Here is an 18,383-nt window from a genome sequence, read left to right on the forward strand (position 1 = left end):
CCTGGCCCACGGGACTCCCACGGGGATGCCCCCTGACCCACGGGACTCCCACGGGGACGCCCCCTGGCCCACGGGACTCCCACGGGGATGAAAACAGCCTACCTAAATTCTGGCGATGCAGGCATGCAGCTTACAAGTCTGGCGTCGCAGCGGGAAATAGCCATGCTGAGCAGTGAGCTCAGTACGTACACAGATGAAAGCCTTGCTTGCTGATTGGTCCGGCGGCCCCGCCCCGCCGTGCCGCCGGACCAATCAGCAAGCAAGGCTTTCATCTGTGTACGTGCTGAGCTCACTGCTCAGCATGGCTATTTCCCGACGCGGGCATTAGGCTGTTTTTTGTCATTTCGGGTGGGGGATGGCAGCGGCAGCAGCAGCCTGAAAAAGAAATCATCCTGGCCGGGTTCGGTGTCATGCTCCGGAGCTTCTACAGCCTTCTTATCTCCCTCTCCCTTCTACCTGCTTCCGGCCACAACCCCTGCTCCGCGGCTCTCTTCGGCAACTCAGCAGCAGCGATCGACACAAGCTTCTGACATCGGGGCCTACCCTCTGCGAGTCTCGCTTGTTTCAACTTCCTTTTTCCACAAAGGCGGGACTCGTAGAGGGAAGGCCTCGATGTCGGCAGCTTGTCTTGATCACCGCTGCTGACGAGTTGCTTAAGAGAGCCGCGGAGCAGGGGGGGTGTTGCCAGGTGCAGGTAGAAGGGAGAGGGCCAGATGCAGGACTCGTGGGTGAGGGAGGAGAAGAGAGAGGGGAGGGAAACAAAAGGAAATATTTCATACTGGGCTGGGCCGGAGTGGAGAGAGGGTGGAAAGATTCTGGCTACAGGGTGCAGTAACAAAGGAAAAGGGGGAAAAGCTGAAAATGGAGATAGTGACACAAAGAAGAGAAAGGGTAAGCAGGACCTACTGAATAAGGATAGAGATACAGAGGGGACATGAAGAGGAGGTGAAATAGAGACATAGAAGTAATGCTGAAAAAGTGTGTGTGTGTGGGGGGGGGAGATAAAGACATTGAAAGGACAAATGGTGAATATGGGGTAAAGACAAGGACAGAGACAAATGAAGATTCTGAAAAAGTGGTGAGATAGGGATATAGGTGAGATGGACACAAAGAAGGGTGATGCTGGAAAATAGGTGGAATGGTAATTCTGACAGACACAGAAGGGAAATGCTGGATCAAGGAGAGATGGGGCTCAGGCTGGATGAAATGAGGAGAAATGCCTTGTTGGCCCGGAACTTCCTCTCCTACGTCAGAATTGACGTCAGGGAGCGGAATGCTGGTCAGCGCGACGCTTCTGCAGGGAAAGCTTGGGACAGCGGTGGCTTGGGGGCTATTCCCCGATGGCGGTGGCAGCAAACCGAGTGGCTTGGGGGAGGGCACGGAGAAAGAAAGAAAGGGGGCAGACAGAGAGACAGAAAGAAGGGGGAACAGGGAGACAGAAAGAAAAAGTTGGGGGAGAGAATGAGGTCTGGAGGAGAGGAAACATACAGGAGGCTGAAAGAAAGGAAGAAAGATTGGATGCACAGTCAGAAGAAGAAAGTGCAACCAGAGACTCATGAAATCACCAAACAGCAAAGATAGGAAAAATGATTTTATTTTCAATTTAGTGATCAAAATGTGTCTGTTTTGAGAATTTATATCTGCTGTCTATATTTTGCACTATGGCTCCCTTTTACTAAACAGCAATATTGTTTTTTAGCGCAGGGAGCCTATGAGCATTGAGAGCAGCACGAGACATTCAGCGTAACTCCCTGTGCTAAAACCTACTATTGTGGTTTAGTAAAAAGGGAGGGGGTGTATTTGTCTATTTTTGTATTTTGTTACCGAGGTGACATTGCATAGAGTCATGTGCCTTGGGAAATGTATATGGCAGATATCTTTGTTTTGTGTTCAAAAGAAAAGGAAATGCATTTCTGGTTTTATTTCTACAGTGTTGAAGTACTTGTTGGCCCTTGCTGTGACTGGTGGGGATCCCTAAGCACCGCCAGCAGAGGACCTCCTCTAGAGATGGTCAGAACTCCCCTCCACCAAGCGCAGCAGTCGCAACCATGAGTCACTGAGGTGCCAGCATCTGTGACTCAGGGACGCTACTGCTGCCTGCCAAGCTTGGCAAAAGGGACCCCAGGCCAACTGCAAAGGAAGTCCTCAGCTGACAGTTTGTGGGTTCTCATCAGCTGAGTATTTATATTTTATATTTACATTAGAGGTTCTGGTAGAAACCCATTTACAAAGTATGTATTCTTCCCAATTAATATTTCCAAATTAATAAAGTCTCTTTGCTTATTTGTAAATGGGTCTCTACCAGAGCCTTTAATTCAGTAGCATAATTAAATAAAATAACTATTTCTGAAGTTTATAGGGAAGGATGGTGATGGAGGGGATTCCTCGCGGGGACGGGTGGGGACGGAGGGGATTCCTCGCGGGGACGGGTGGGGACGGAGGGGATTCCTCGCGGGGATGGGTGGGGATGGAGGGATTCCTCACGGGGACGGGTGGGGACGGAGGGATTCCTCACGGGGACGGGTGGGGACGGGTGGGATTTTGGTGGGGACGGGTGGGATTTCTGTCCCCGCGCAACTCTCTACTCCAGGCAGCTACCCCGTGAACACAATAGCAGGTCGAGAAGGTGCCAGTTTACCCACTCAATAATCTGCCCAGTGCTGCAAAAAGGCTAATCGCCAGAGCACCACTACAAATCATGAAGTGCACACATCAGGCAATACTGCAAACAAATGTCACTAAACCCTCATACAAAAAACAAACAAACAAGTAAACCCTGCACATGGACACCAGAACACACGCACCCACAACCAATTTCATAACTTCCATAAAATCCCCACACCAGCAAATGTCAAGTGAACCATCTTCTAAAATCATCCTACAAACAAACAATACAGTACTAATAGAACATGTGGCTGCTCCATATGAGAAAGGAGCAATGCACCTCTGGCACCCAAAATTGCAGAAAATGAGTCAAACAAAGCAGTTTGGCTCTCAGCACCTATCCAGCGCCTTGCAGTTCCTCCAGTCTGAGGACACAAACAAAGCCACTTAGAAAAAAAAACAAACAAACATAAGGACAGATAAAGACCAAAATGTCCAGCCAGTATACCCCTCCACAGCAACAATTAACTCCTCTCTCCCAGAGAGTCCATGTGCCTATCCAATGCCGTCCTGAATTCAGAATTCCATGCATCTACTACTCCTACACCTACTGGAATTCCAAAACTATTTCATGCATCTACCTCACCTTCTGTAACAATGTAGTGCCATACCGTACTGCAGAGCCCAGCACTGCTGCACTGCATCCCCTGCCCTCTTACTTTGGATTTGCTGTCAAATAAAAGGGGAGTCATCTCATGTATAGTTAGGCCACATAGGTATTTAAACATCACTATTATCTCCCTTCTCATGCCCCTCCTCAAAGTATACAGATGGAGATCATGAACTCAGTTCCCATATGCCTATAAGACATAAGACCATGAACCCTTGTAGTAGCCTTCCTTTGAACTGAACTTAAATGTACACAAAATTCACAAGGAGGTCTCACCAAAATTTGTAGAGGGGCAGCAAACTTCCATTGTCCTGCTGGCCATACTGATTCCCATGCATCCAAACATCTGTCTAGCTTTTGCTAGCACTGTTACAACCTGGTTGCCTCCTGAAGCTCATCACAAACAATCACACCAAACCCACACTCCTCATTCGTATACCAAGGTCTTCACCCTTTAATCGCACCATTCCCTTGTGGTTTAGCAATGCAATTCATGACATGGCATTTCTAAACATGAAATCTGAGCTGCACAATATGAAGCCATTCTACAACTTAAGCCCATCCTCGTTAGGCACACCATCAGGACTGTCTGGTCCATTACTGCTTTGGCCTCCTACAACAATCCCACTTACATAATTGTGAAAAGAACAAGCCTAGTTCCTGCCCCAGACCACCAGTGGAGCCCTCCATACCGAGAACACTGAATACGATATGCCTATGAAAATGGTAAAATGACTAAAATCAAAATACACCATATTCACCACACTCCCCTTATCTAATGCCAAGATCACCCAAAGAAAGTAAGCAGATTTGTCGATCCAAATCTGTCTCTAGTGAATCCCCAAGCTCTGTTGTAAAAGTGTTTCCATTGAGATACTTACCAAAAAGTCAAACTTACCAGTCTGTATATCCCTAGTGCTGCCTTTTCTCCATTTGTTGTGGAGGGAAACCATATTCTCCCTGCTCTATTCCTGCATTACCCACTCCCTACTCTAAAGAAGCAGTGAGAAGGTAGTCAGCAGAGTCACCAGAACTACCCCCCAAATTCTTGCAGTACCCTTGGATGTACCAGCCATTCCCCTCGTGGTATCCACCCGTAGTTCTACGAACCCTCACAAACCCAAGCCACTGAAAATCAATCAGGGTTTATTACACCTCCTGCCCCAGTCACATGAGGTGTTTGTACACCCTCCCCCCCAAACACTTCAGCTGGGAACCCAGAACAGAAAATATTAGTGAAGAAGTCATCTACCTCTTTACCAGCTGCTACTTATTGGCCTCTTGTACTCTTGGGTTCCACAATGCCACTTTTGCATGTCTTCCTATCCCTAATAAATCCAAAAATGTCTTGTCCCCCATCATTACCGTGGCAGCTATTTATCCTTCCATCTCTATCTTTACTTTCCAGACTACTCGACCAACCCCCTCCCCCCCCCTTTAACTCTATCCAATAGTGCTTCTGATGCCTTGCACCTTATAAGAACAGAAGAACAGAAGAATTGTGATACTGGGACAGACCAAAAGTCCATCAACAACAGTATCCTGTGTCCAACAGTGGCTAACCCAGGACCCAAGAACCTAGTGAGATCCTATAATCCAAATTCTATGCCCTAGTAATAAAACAGAAATTATGCTGCCTATCATAGGAATAAGCAGAGGATTTCCCCAAGCAATCTCAATAAGGCCTTCTCGGTTAGGAAAGTGCCCAAACCTTTTTTAAACCCCGCTAAGCTAACTGATTTCACCTCATTCTCCAGCAATGAATTCCATAGATTAATCACATGTTGTGTGAAGACATATTTATCTGGTTTGTTATAAATCTACTACTTAATAGATTCATTGCACACCCCCTAGTCCTAGTATTTTTGGAAAGAGTGAATAAGCGATTCACATCAACCCTTTTCACTGCACTCCACTCAGTATATCCTATACATGACATACACAATAGGTTGTTACCCTTACAATAACTTTGTTTAGGTTTGCTCACCACTTACCTAGATGATTCCCCACTAACACCATAAAAACTTTTACCCTTTAATTTCTCCAGCACAAATAAACCAAACCCTCAACTTTACTACAATGAACCCTCTCCCTTCCACAGAGACAGACACCAAGAAATCTATTTCCCCCTAACACACACACACCACACACCCAGAAAAACACCACAAGTACATAATATGAATGTACCTGAAACACCAAGAACAGGTCATCTCCAGCTGAGCTAACAAATCAGGACAGCTGACACCATGCTGAATCACCACAGAAAGAATGGCAGACACAGGAAGATCCAAGAGACCCAGAAAGGCCACAGCACAAAAGGAAAATTAGGAAGATGGCCCCTATTGACACTCCAAACAAAATTTTAAATCACAATACTGTGAATGGTGATGCCATACAGTCATGCAGCCGCTGAGCATATGACTATTGCAATGGCAGCTGCCAGTGCTCCTAAGCCCCCAGACACGGGAACACCAAATCCGCGAAGGCCGCAAATCCACAACTCTGCCTAGCTGTAAAAACAAACACCTGAATGCAACATTGGCACTTCCCAACTCCCTCCCTCTAACACCAGAATTTAGAGTCAAAGCCTCAAACTTATCTAGAAGTGCCCTACCATGTGGCACACAGATCAGCCAGTCACTACCCTCGTGAACTAAAGACCAACCACCTGCCAGTTCCTCCAAACTAGCCTACTAAGAAACAACCTGGCAAAATTACACCTCAACAGAAAGACCTCTCTGTGTCACACAAAAATAACCCCAACAGGTAAGTCCCTCTCTGACACACCGTACATTAGCGAGAATACACCTTTCACATCCCATCTCCCTCACAGCCAACCCACTCTGCTCACTGTTGTGCAGACAGCGCTAACTGCAACTCCACACAGGGGACTTGTGCTGCCAGGCTGTGAAACCTCCACAGAAGAGCCCAAACTGCCCCTCTCCATTGCAGTCTCTGCTTAATCAGGCAACAAATCCAGCACCTGGCAGACAAAATAGCCTGCTCTGATTAAAACACAGACACAGAGAAAGTTAACAAGGTAAGAAATTCCCTTACTCAAAATAAACCAAACTTCCTAACATTAAAATCACAATGAAGAAGAATATTTTTAGCAAGAATTAATATACTCTGAAGAGAATAATCTTTTCCTGAAGAGACTACTCTACTGTTCCCCTTTCCTCACAGAGTTCACTCCAGAGTGCCACAACATCCAACCAATCACTTGACTGCTCCACCCCATCACCTTAGCAACCTCCCTAATCATTTTTCTTTCTTACAAACTCTGTCTATTAACCCTTTCTTACCTCCTCTTATAAAATTGTCAATCCTTATTCTACAGATCCTTGATAACACCTCATATATTCCCCTCACTCTCTGTCCCCCCTCCCATTTTACCCACATCATCATTCAACAAATATTACCAGCCGGTGACATCAGCTCAGCTAATGTTATATCACACCAGATGAATCTGGTGTTCTTCTTTATACTGATTTCTAAATGCAACTGGCAGCCAATGCAATTGTCAGAGATATGGGGGTAATATGCTCATATCTTGATGTTCCAGTTATCAATCTAGCCACGGCATTCTGAACCATCTGCAATGCCCTGGGCTTTACATAAGAAGATAAGAATACTGGGTCAGACCAATGGTTCATCTAGCCCAGTATCCCATCATCACAATGGCCAATCCAGGTCACAAGTACCTGGCAAAAACTCAAATAGTAGCAACATTCCATGCTACTGATCCAGGGCTACTTCCCCCATGTTTGTCTCAATAGCAGACTATGGACTTTTCCTCCTGGAACTTGTCCAAACCTTTTTTAAAACCAGCTACTTTAACCACTCATGCCACAGCCTCTCGCAATGTGTTCCACAGCTTAATAATTCTCTTAGTGAAAAAATATTTCCTCTTATTGGTTTTAAAAGTATTTCTCTGTAACTTCATTGAGTGTCCCTTAGTCTTTGTAATTTTTGTAGACTTCAATCATATCTCCCCTCAGCCATCTCTTTTCCAAGCTGAAGATCCATAACATCTTTATCTTTCCTCATAAAAGAGGAATTCCAACCTCTTTATCATTTTGGTCGCTCTTCTTTGAACTTTTTCTAATTCTGCTATATCTTTGAGATAAGGAGACCAGAACTGAACGCAATACTCAAGGTGAAGTTGCACCATGGAGCAATACAAAAACATTATAACATTCTTAGTCTTATTTACCATCTATTTTCTGATAATTCCTAGCATCTAGTTTGCTTTTTTGGCTGCCTTTGCACATTGGGCGGAAGGTTTCAGCACATTGTCTACAATGACACCCACATCTTTTTCTTGGGCGTTGACCCCTCCCCAAGATGAACCCTAGCATCTGGTAACTATGATTTGGGTTAATCTTCCCAATGTGCATCACTTTGCATTTGTCTACATTAAATTTCATCTGTCATAAGGATGACCAGTCTTCCAATTTCCTAAGGTCTGCCTGCAATTTTTCACATTCTGCATTTTAACAACTTTGAACGGTTTAGTGTCATCTGCAGATTTAATCACCTCACTCATCATTCAAATTTCCATATCATTTATAAATATGCTAAATAGCACCGGTCCCAGAACAGATCCCTGTGGCACTCCACTATTTACCCTCCTCCATTGAGAAAAATGGCCATTTAACCATATCCTCTGTTTTCTGTCTGACAACCAGTTCCTAATCCATAACTGAACTTTGCCTCCTATCCCATGACTCTTTAATTTTTTCAGGAGCCTCTCATGATGAACTTTGTCAAAAGCTTTCTGAAAATCTAGATATACCACATCAACCAGCTCACCTTTATCCACGTTTACTCACACCTTCAAATAAGTTAAACAAAATAGTGAGGTAAGATCTCCCTTGGCTGAACCCTTGCTGACTCTGTCCTATTAAATCATGTTGGTCTGTAATTTCTGAATCTCCCCTAGAACCCTTTTTAAAAATCAGCATAACATTGGCCACCCTCCAATCTTCAAGTACTACAGACGATTTTAGCAACAGGTTACAGATCACTAACAGCAGATCAACAATTTCATGTTTGAGTTCTTTCAGCACCCTATGATGTATATAAATGTGTTTATTGCAGGTATGCTCTACAAGTAAATAAGGTAAACATTTGTTCCTTCGTGGTTACTCTGATTGTGAGACATCTCAAGTGGTTTATGGGATCATTTGCCCATGTGGGAAATAGTACATTGGACAAACGAAAAGGAAGATTAAACAACATATTGCTCAGCATATGAGCAATCTACGATTGGGAAAAATTTATCTACTACTGGTATCACAATGGAGGGAGTTTAATCATGAGGTAGAGGAGTTAAGGTTTGTGGTGTTAATGGTTATTAAGTTGTCTATAGGGGGGAATGTTTCTGATATTTTACTTAGGAAAGAACAAAGATTAATTTACCAGTGGGGCATGAAAGAACCTGGGGGCCTCAATAAGGAGGTTGAGTGAAACTTGTTATAGATATGAGCGGGTTAGTTTAAAATGGGGGCGATAAGGCTGATGGGAAATTGTGATCAGTGATCTGAGAGGTTGAGAATACTGAATATCCGGTTTGGGTGGATCTTCCTTGAGGTTGCAATGGTAGAAAATAATTTTGTGAACAAGGTAAAATATATTAAATTGGCTGAATGGTATAGAATTGTTATGAAGAGAATTTGTTATGAGAAGTTTATGAGTGTATTTATGATGTTTAGAATGGAATGGGAGACCTCACTGGTCACAACTCCTGAAGACGCTTGATTGCGAAACACAGTTCTGTGTCGGGCTGTACTGTTTTTTTCAACATACAAAAAGATATTGACTCTATCAAGTGAAGGAGGTGAACAAGGAAAAAGTATGGAGATTGTGTAATCTAGGATCCATGTCAAGGACGGTAACTTCAATATTGAAGCTGATAAGGAGAATTGGATTTCACGAAGAGTACTTGGACTTTGGGATGAATGAGTGTGGGAGGGCTCCTTTATTGGGTAATACATTTTAAAAAAAAGTGATTTTAAGTAAAAATGATTGTTGAAGTTATAATGACATAATAAAATTTACAATGTAAAATAACATATTATAATATTGGTATTGTAGTAGAATAGCTTCTTATATAAATTGTGTATTTACTGAACTGGGTTTATTTTTCAAAAACTTCTGCTCTGATTACTGAGTAGTTGGTGTATCCAGATGCAATAAATGCAGGAGATATACTGGGCACATTCCCAACAGTTCCTGCTCAACTTTTGTACTTACCGCATGCTAAATTTGGCTATTAAAGCACAGAAAGTGCAAAAGCTTGCTGCATTTTAATAAAAGGGCCCCTTAGGTTTAGATCACATTAGCATGCGTTATTTGTAGACTCCTGTGCATAAAGTGAGGCCTGCAATAATAACATAAATTAAAAAGTGTTACTGCTCTAATGCGATAAAGTACACTTTAAGCCTTACTGACCACTTAAAAATATTCCATTTTTTTCTTAAGCTCTTAATTTACTATGAATAAAGGATATCACTTGAAATAATTGAAAATCTCTCCACGTGCATAATTTCTTAAATTAATCAGCAACTGAGATTACATTCTAGTGTTACTCCTTAACAAAACTAACACTATCTGCTTGTATCCAGTTTCCAGTGGGAAATGATATAGAATGGAAGCTTTTTTTTTTTAATATATAAAAGGCTTCCCCCCAGGGAAAAGCACTTGTCAGTTCTTCAAACCCAAATTCTCAATGCTCTGTGCATGACTGTTTAAAATGTGCTTCAAACGCTGCATAAATTCCACTGGAATAAAAGAGAGCTTTCCTAACTAATCTTGCAGAAAAATTTTTTATGAAGCTGTCAGTCTGACAAGCTCCAAATTTAGCATCCTATATCCACAGCGTGCTGAACAACAATTTGCTTTTCAGGGTGAAGTGTGGTGAAAGCAAGCAGTTCAAGTCAATGAGCTGCTGTCAGAAGCAGTAAGAAGATGCTAGGGGGGGGGGGAGAAAAATCCCATTTTGACATGATAAGCTTGGTCTGTTCAATTGAACTGTGTCAGCAGTTTTGGTTCTGGAATAAATGAAGGTGCTGAAATTTCAGTGGATTGGGGTCGATTGCACACACAGAAAGAGTGAGAGTACCCAAGAAAGGGACTTGGGGGTAATGGTGGACATGACAATGAAGCCGACGGCACAGTGCGCAGCGGCCGCAAAGAGAGCGAATAGAATGCTAGGTATAATCAAGAAGGGTATTACTACCAGAACGAAAGAAGTTATCCTGCTGTTGTATCGGGCGATGGTGCATCCGCATCTGGAGTACTGCGCCCAATATTGGTCGCCGTACCTTAAGAAGGATATGGCGTTACTCGAGAGGGTTCAGAGGAGAGCGACGCGTCTGATAAAAGATATGGAAACCTTTCATACGCTGAGAGATTGGAGAAACTGGGACTCTTTTCTCTGGAGAAGAGGAGACTTAGAGGGGATATGACAGAGACATAAGATCATGAAAGGCATAGAGAGAGTGGAGAGGGACAGATTCTTCAAACTTTCAAAAAATAAAAGAACAAGAGGGCATTCGGAAAAGTTGAAAGGGGACAGATTCAAAACGAATGCTAGGAAGTTCTTCTTTACCCAACGTGTGGTGGACACCTGGAATGCGCTTCCAGAGAGCATAATAGGACAGAATAGGTTACTGGGGTTCAAGAAAGGATTGGACAATTTCCTGCTGGAAAAAGGGATAGAGGGGTATAGATAGAGGATTACTTCACAGGTCCTGGACCTGTTGGGCCACCACGTGAGCGGACTGCTGGGCACGATGGACCTCAGGTCTGACCCAGCAGAGGCATTGCTTATGTTCTTATGAAAGAAAAAAGGGCAGTGCTCAAAAATCGTCTTCTGGGCTATGTTGGTCTTGCTTTTAGCAACCTGGTACTTTGCATGTCCTAATCTACAAATTTATTGGTTGGGCCTATGGACAAGAATTCTCTCTATCACTCATATGGGTAGCAATTTAACAATATCCTATAAATCCATCATATTGCGCTCTTTAAACCCAGATATCTCAATTCCACCATCATTCACAAAAAAGTTTGATGTCATGATTGCTTTAGTTATTCATCACATTATAGGCTCCTTTTACTAAGCTGCCGATTAGCGTGCGTTACGCGGAAAAACTAATGCCAGCTCAATAGAGGCGTTAGCGACTAGCACATGCAGCCTTGTAGTTCACGCTAAAACCGCTAGCGCAGCTTAGTAAAAGGAGCCCTATATGTAACTGGAAGGATAATTCTAAACTTAACTTTCACGAATGGTGGAATCATCTCTGTACCATCAGAAAATACAAAGAAATAATAGCATTCAAACAAAATAACATTGCCAGTTTTACTGGAACTTGGGCTTCTCTTGTTGCATTCTGTAAGGACTTGAATATTAATCTCATATGACTCCTTTATATCTCTGGACTTGCAAGTTTGCAGCTTAATAGTGTATCGTTTTTGTCATATAATTTGTTGCATACTTTTTGAAAAATTAAAATAAAATATTGAAAAAAAAGAAAAAGAAAATCACCACAGGACACAGGGAAAGAAGAACCCAATAATGTAGAGTGGAAACTCAAAAACATTGCTTGGCATTGGCAGGAAAATACCTCCGCATACTGAATGTTACCATACAGTGTGGATGAGCATGACCCCCTGAAGCGGCCTATATAAATGAAATATGGCCACATTGAGCATTTCCCTAGTCAAGGGTGGTGGATACATGGAACGCGCTTCCGGAGGCTGTGATAGGCCGGAGCACGTTACAAGGCTTCAAAGAAGGTTTGGATAGGTTCCTAGAGGATAAAGGAATTGAGGGGTACAGATAGGAGTAGCGGTAGGTTATAGGGATAGTCTGGGACCACTGCTCAGGCAATGGGCCTGATGGGCGGGAGCGGACCGCTGGGCGAGATGGACCTCTGGTCTGCCTCAGCGGAGGTAACTTCTTATGTTCTTAAACAGTTTTTTTCAACTTCTACTCTTCATTGTGGGGTGCTACTTTCCTTGTGTCCTTCAGGGGTGTATTGTTCGATACATACTCCAGGTGGTAAGGGACACAGTCAAAGATAAGTTGACTGTGCCGTGGGTCTGCTCTGACTGTGAATGAGTTAAGGTAAGCTTCTTGGAGAGAAATTGAAGTAACAAATAAGACAGCAGAGCAACACAAGGCAGCAAACAAACCAAATAAAGCACCAAGGGTCTCCAAGAACGGGTGAACAACAAGCTTTATTAAGGGACCCAACAAAGGCTATGTTTCAGCAGATCTCCTGCATCAGGGGTCATCCTTAAACAAATCTCTTTTTAATAAAAGGGTAGAGTGCCTTACCAAGAGGGAGAGGGAGGGTGGGAGAGAGATATTTATGTCATGGTTTTATTCTCTTGCAAGGTATTGGTTGGGTGGGGGTGGGGGTGGGGTTATCATGCTATGGGGATTTTGATTGATTATAAATGCATATATGAATAATCCTGTTTGTGTAGATACTGTACTGCATTTTTGTTAACTTTGAAAAATGAATAAAAGATTTAAACAAACAAAAAAAAAAAAAAAGGGTAGAGTGCCTGGTTTAAAACAGAAAACTTATAACCAAAAAGGAATCCTCTTGTGAGTGTTTTGAGTATAAGGCAGACTACCTAGCACAATGTGTGTGGAATTCAGCCTTACTTCAGGGAGATTTGTAGGTGGTTGTTTTTTTTTTTTCTTTTTGCATTATACTATGGTTACTTGTGTAACCTTAGGTAACATTCACACATGTGAAAAACAGCTATGCATGTTAAATGGCATATGATTATACATAGCATTTTAGAAAATGTGCTAGACAGTACAATGCAGAACTTCCTCTGTACAAAAAGGAGGCATGTTCTGGAGCAGGGTGGGCCATAAGGGCTGCAATCCAGTTGGGTTTTCAGTATTTCTCCAATAAATATGCATGAGATCTAGTTACATACAAAAGAGAGTGCATGCAAATAGATCTCATGCATATTTGTTGGGGAAATCTTGAAACCCAACCAGATTGCGGACCTCGAGGACCAATGTTGCCCATCCAGGGCTCCTTTTACAAAGGTGCGTTAGGGCCTTAATGCACGGAACAGCGTGTGCTAGCCGCTACCGCCTCTTTTAAGCAGGCGGTAATTTTTCAATCTTGTGTGTGCACTAAAAACACTAGCACACCTTAGTAAAAGGAGCCCCCAGTTCTGGAGAGTCCTTCAGAGTATCCTCCTAATTCTGTATAGAGGGGCATTTTCAACATGACCTCTCAATCTGAGGTCAGACGTTTTGCAGAACACACACAAAAATCCAGCAGCAAATAGGCCCATTTTCAAAACTGCAAAATGTCTATCTAATTTTATCAAAAATGGTTGTGTTCATGCTCGGTGCGTCTATATTTTTGAAACTTTTTTGAGAACCTCCCCCTAAAACAACAGTCTGTGAGTATTGAATGTTGCTGTGCTTTATTGTACATTTTAGTTGGGACTGCAAATCCTTTAGCCTTCCCACTTTTAGTACCATATCCCAGAAGCATCCCAAGAGTGGGCAAAACATGGGTTACGTTGGGTGATTGTTTTAATAGAAACAGGCAATCTAGGCAGTGGCATAGCAAGGGGGAGTGGACCTCCCCGGGCGCCATCTTGGTGGCGGCGTCGGCACCTCTCCCCCCTCAAGCCAAATTTGGGCCTTCCCTTCCCCGCCCCATATCTATTCTAGCCTGCTGCTCGCACCGACCTGGCTCCCTCTGAAATCACTTCCGGATCGTGGGGCCAGGAAGTAACCTCAAAGGGAAAGCAGCGCGAGCAGCAGGCTGGAGAAGCTTCTCACGCTGGTGAAGATTTTAAGAGGCACGGGGTGGGGAGGGAGGGCACAAATGTGGCGGGGGGCGGAGAGGAGGGCACAAGGGGTTGGCACTGAAGGGCGTGTGGGGCACCACTGCTCCGGGCGCCTCCTACCCAAGAATCATGCATTATTTAATAGATATAACTTATGGGCAGACTGGATGGACCGTTCAGGTCTTTATCTGCCGTCATATACTATGTTACTCTCGTTATGCCACTGCAACTAGGATGTTTCTTTTGCATCATTGCTGTTGCAGATCTGAAGAGCCTCTGTAGTTCGCTACACATACTGTATCCGTAAAGAGGGCCAAGTATAGAAATTGAAAATATAACACTCAATTAATATATTAAAGAGGCAGAAAGGACTTGTAATGTGTCCCTCCACTCCCAGTAATAACGTCACCACAGACTGAGCGATGCGTGATACTGTTACGGACAAACAGAGGTGTGCATTTTTTACAAGACAATGGCTGTAGTATTCAGAAAGAAAAGTTCCTTCTTTGGGTTTTTTTAAAATTCCATTGAAATTCACTTGAACTGCACTGATTGTTAATTGTGTGTGTGTGTGGGTTTGTATTCATTATTGCATCATATACCACTTTAATACTATGGTGCTAAGTGGTACCGAAAATATTCACATCAAATCAAATCGATAAAGGTTTCTGGGGATCCCAGGCCTTCTCTTTTAAGCAAGGAAAAACTGCAATTTGTACCTCTAATGAAGAAACAACATTGGGATCATTCCCTTTATTTCTACTAAATTAATTGTAACATCTACAACGCAACTACAACTTGGATGTACACAGAATTTGTTTTACTATTCAAACTGGATTCAGCCTCAAGGAGAGGAATGAGCAGCATCATAAGAACTTTCAGTATATAAAACTTATAAACAAGGGCTTCTTCAACTGACCTTTGTCTTCTTGAAATTGGTTGCTTCTTAGGTAGGGATAAAGATGTGTCTGGACTTTTACAGATGACACTAACAATTCGTCTTGGCCAAGCATATTTACATTGTTTTAAATTAGTCCCAATGTAACGCACCCAACAATCAGCAAAAGCCCTTCATAAATTTTTTTTTAGTCAGAAGTCAGGTTTGGCAGTTATCCAACAAATGGTCTCTTAACGCCTTGTAGCTCATCTTAGGCATCCACAAGCCCAAATGTAGTCTTTTGAGGCTTCTCCAAAATATTGGGCACACGCTGAAAGCCAAGACCACGGTTATAGAGAAAGAAACCAACAAAATTCTTCATTCCAAAGTAAGCTGCACAACTGGTTCTCCACACCAATAAAATACTATGGTTGTAATCCATGAGCATGGTGCATAAGAGCAGAGGAAGTGTAGATCTAAGCACAGTATGTGGTATCTAACAGTGTCAACATTCATGGTGGTTTCATGTTTATATACGTAGATATACATTTTACATACTGTTGACCAACAAAGAAGTTCACTGCAAGAAACAGCTCATTCCGGATCTGGTTCAAATAACATGGGTCAGTGTGATAGGCCTTTTGCAGTTCAGCAGCCTCTGTTTCAAGCAAGGCTCTAGGTCTTTTAATCCAAAGGACAGGGATGAAGTAAAAAAAGTGCAGTTCTTCAATTAAAGTGCATGGATGAGGTAAACTAAATTCCAGAGTTTCAGTTTATTTAGCAGTGACTCAGACGGGAACCATTCTGCCCTGCATCTGTTGCATTTGGGTCCGCATTCCCTGGACGCTGCTCAAAATCTTGTTCTGATGTGCAGAGACAGTGATACCAATTATTGCCAGATCGCTGTGTTCAAAAAAGAGAAAAGGAAAAAAACAGACTTGAATTAAGAGCTTTATGTTGATTTCCAAATTGTGCTAGAATTAGCCACCATTCATACTCTAGAGCAGGGGTGTCCAACCTTTTGGCTTCCCTGGGCCGCATTGGCCGAAAAAAATGTTCCTGGGGCCGCACAAATGCGCAAACACTGCAGCAAGACAGAGGAGGGAGCAGGGGCAGCAGAGGAAAACACTGCATCGCCCTCGACTGGGGCCTCACAAAATACTTCACGGGGCCACATGCGGCCCTCAGGCCGCAGGTTGGACACCCCTGCTCTAGAGCACGGCAGGTATGGGAGAACCTTAAATTAAATGTTTCAGTGCAGCAATGTAGTAGCACTTCTTATTATGTGCTCCATCAAAATAAAACACAACCCGTTTGCTTAATGAGTATAATGATATGCATGCAATAGGGACAAATTAAGCTCAAACAGAATTTCCCTGGATCTGTTGTTGTAAGGCTGATTACTCACTCCTGGTTCATGTGCACCACAGCCTCCAGGGTGGTGTAGCCAGCAGCTGTGAAGTTATCCTTGTATCGTTCCATTTTGATCGCTTGGAGCCAATCGCTGACAGATACCACAGGAGAGAATTCAGGTGAACTTGGATCTAATAAGGCAGTGTTGGGTCTGCGAAAAGAGAGCACAAGAAAACAAAAGCTTAGTTCCCATCTGTGGAATGCAAAAAGTCCTCTGCTTCAGGCAGATTGGATGTGAGTATTCTCAAGAGTACATGAAAGAAAATGGGCAGAACATAATGATGAAGAAAGCAAAAAACTTAAGGTTAGACTTGGTAACATTATCCCCCCTCTTCTACCAAACCGCGCTAGCGGTTTTTAGCGCAGAGAGTCACGCTGAATGGCCCGCACTGCTCCCGATGCTCATTGAGTTCCTATGAGCATTGGGGGCAGCGCGGTCCATTCAGAGCGGCTCCCCGCGCTAGAAACTGTTAGTGTGCTTTCATAGAAGAGGGGGTATGTGTGGTAATGTTACTTAATGCAAGCCCCATTATTGTGAATTGGGTCTATTTATCAATTTAGGAGGCAGTTCTATAAATTGGCACCTCCATTTAGGGGCACCTAAAATGGCATCTGTAAGCATGGTTGCTCACTAGTTTAGGCATGATTATCTACATCAGTGTATCGTAAACTGTGTGCCTCGGCACACTGGGGAGAAGGAGAGATGCTGGCAGAGGCATGTCCTGTAGGCAGTCAGCCGGTGCCAGCACCTCTCCTTCTCTCTGGCCCTCTTCCCTTCTGGCGTCCCCCCACTGGCGTCTCAGGGCCCCTCTGGAGGGCCTTCGCACAGGTGTGGAAGTTGACGTGATGATGTTATGTGTGCGCTGTGATGATGTTATGTGGTGACATCCGCTCGCTTCCGGACGCCTGGAGCCGCGGCTACTCCGTTTAGTGTGCTGCGGCTCGACAAAGTCTACGGAACGCTGGATTTACACTGTGCAAATGCAGGGGTAAATGGGTGCATCTACATGCACAAGTGATGCTTGTGATGTATTGTACGTTATGAGCGTCACTTGAAATCACATCCATGGTTTGCCCATGCTCAACCCGATATATGACCCCCTTCCCAAAGTTATGCATTATAGCACTTAGATGCTACCTTATAGAATCGTGTTGAGTGCAGATTTGCACATAACTACCAATTATTTGAGCCTATGATGCACATAAGTGGCATATACTTCTAGGTGCCAATTTATAGAATGACAGTAGAGTCTCGTTTATCCAGCTTTCTCGATTATCAGACATACCTTGGTGCAATCACAGCATTTCTCTTTCTCGCTCCTGGCATTACGTTTAGTTAAAAAGGTAGCAATGCTAAGTAAGTTTCTTAGGCATAGTCCCCCTGATATTCAGCGCTATTTAACCAGCCAGGAATGGCTCCTGGCCAGTTAAATAGCACTTAGCTGGCTAAATGCTAATATTCAGTACAAAAAAACCCTCTGAAGAACACTTTTTGTTTAAGAATGTCTTAAACAAATGTACCGTATTTTCGCGGATATAACGCGCACCATTGTAAAACGCGCACAGGGGTATAGCGCGCAGAAATCACGATGATATGTACAAAAACTTTTCTATACCGCGCTCAGGCATATAACGCGCATGCTGCCCGACTCTCCTCTGGCCACCCCGACTCTCCTTTCGCTCTCCCCGACTCTCCTCTGGCCACCCCGACTCTCCTTTCGCCCTCCCCGACTCTCATCTGGTTGCCCCGACTCACCCTGACTTTTGGTGCACTGCCCCGACTCTCCTCTGGTTGCCCCGACTCACCCTGACTTTCGGTGCACTGCCCCGACTCTCCTCTGGTTGCCCCGACTCACCGTTCACCCGCCCTGACTTTCGGTGCACTGCCCCGCCTCTCCGTGCCTGTCCCCCTTGAAGTCCTGTCCCCCCTTGAAGGTCTGCCTGTCCCCCCTTGAAGGTCTGCCTGTCCCCCCTTGA

At 43.8% G+C, this 18,383-nt stretch overlaps 1 protein-coding gene across 4 annotated transcripts in view; it reads right to left on the minus strand.

The window, feature by feature from the left end:
* Window positions 1–18,383, minus strand: part of EPHA4 (EPH receptor A4) — a 328,329-nt gene that overhangs the window by 14,827 nt on the left and 295,119 nt on the right. For 2 of the 4 annotated variants that reach the window (XM_033958139.1, XM_033958137.1), the window contains exons 16-17: window positions 16,402–16,557; window positions 15,036–15,896 (exon numbers count right to left, since the gene is read on the minus strand). In XM_033958139.1, coding sequence (XP_033814030.1) covers window positions 15,782–15,896; window positions 16,402–16,557 — 271 coding nt within the window. In that variant the 3' untranslated portion in view covers window positions 15,036–15,781. Of the gene's footprint in view, window positions 1–14,841; window positions 15,897–16,397; window positions 16,558–18,383 lie in introns of those variants that run through there. The other 2 variants (XM_033958138.1, XM_033958140.1) reach the window with 2 other exon arrangements.

The sequence above is a fragment of the Geotrypetes seraphini genome, chromosome 9 (genome assembly GCF_902459505.1).
Source record: "Geotrypetes seraphini chromosome 9, aGeoSer1.1, whole genome shotgun sequence".
NCBI lineage: Eukaryota > Metazoa > Chordata > Amphibia > Gymnophiona > Dermophiidae > Geotrypetes > Geotrypetes seraphini.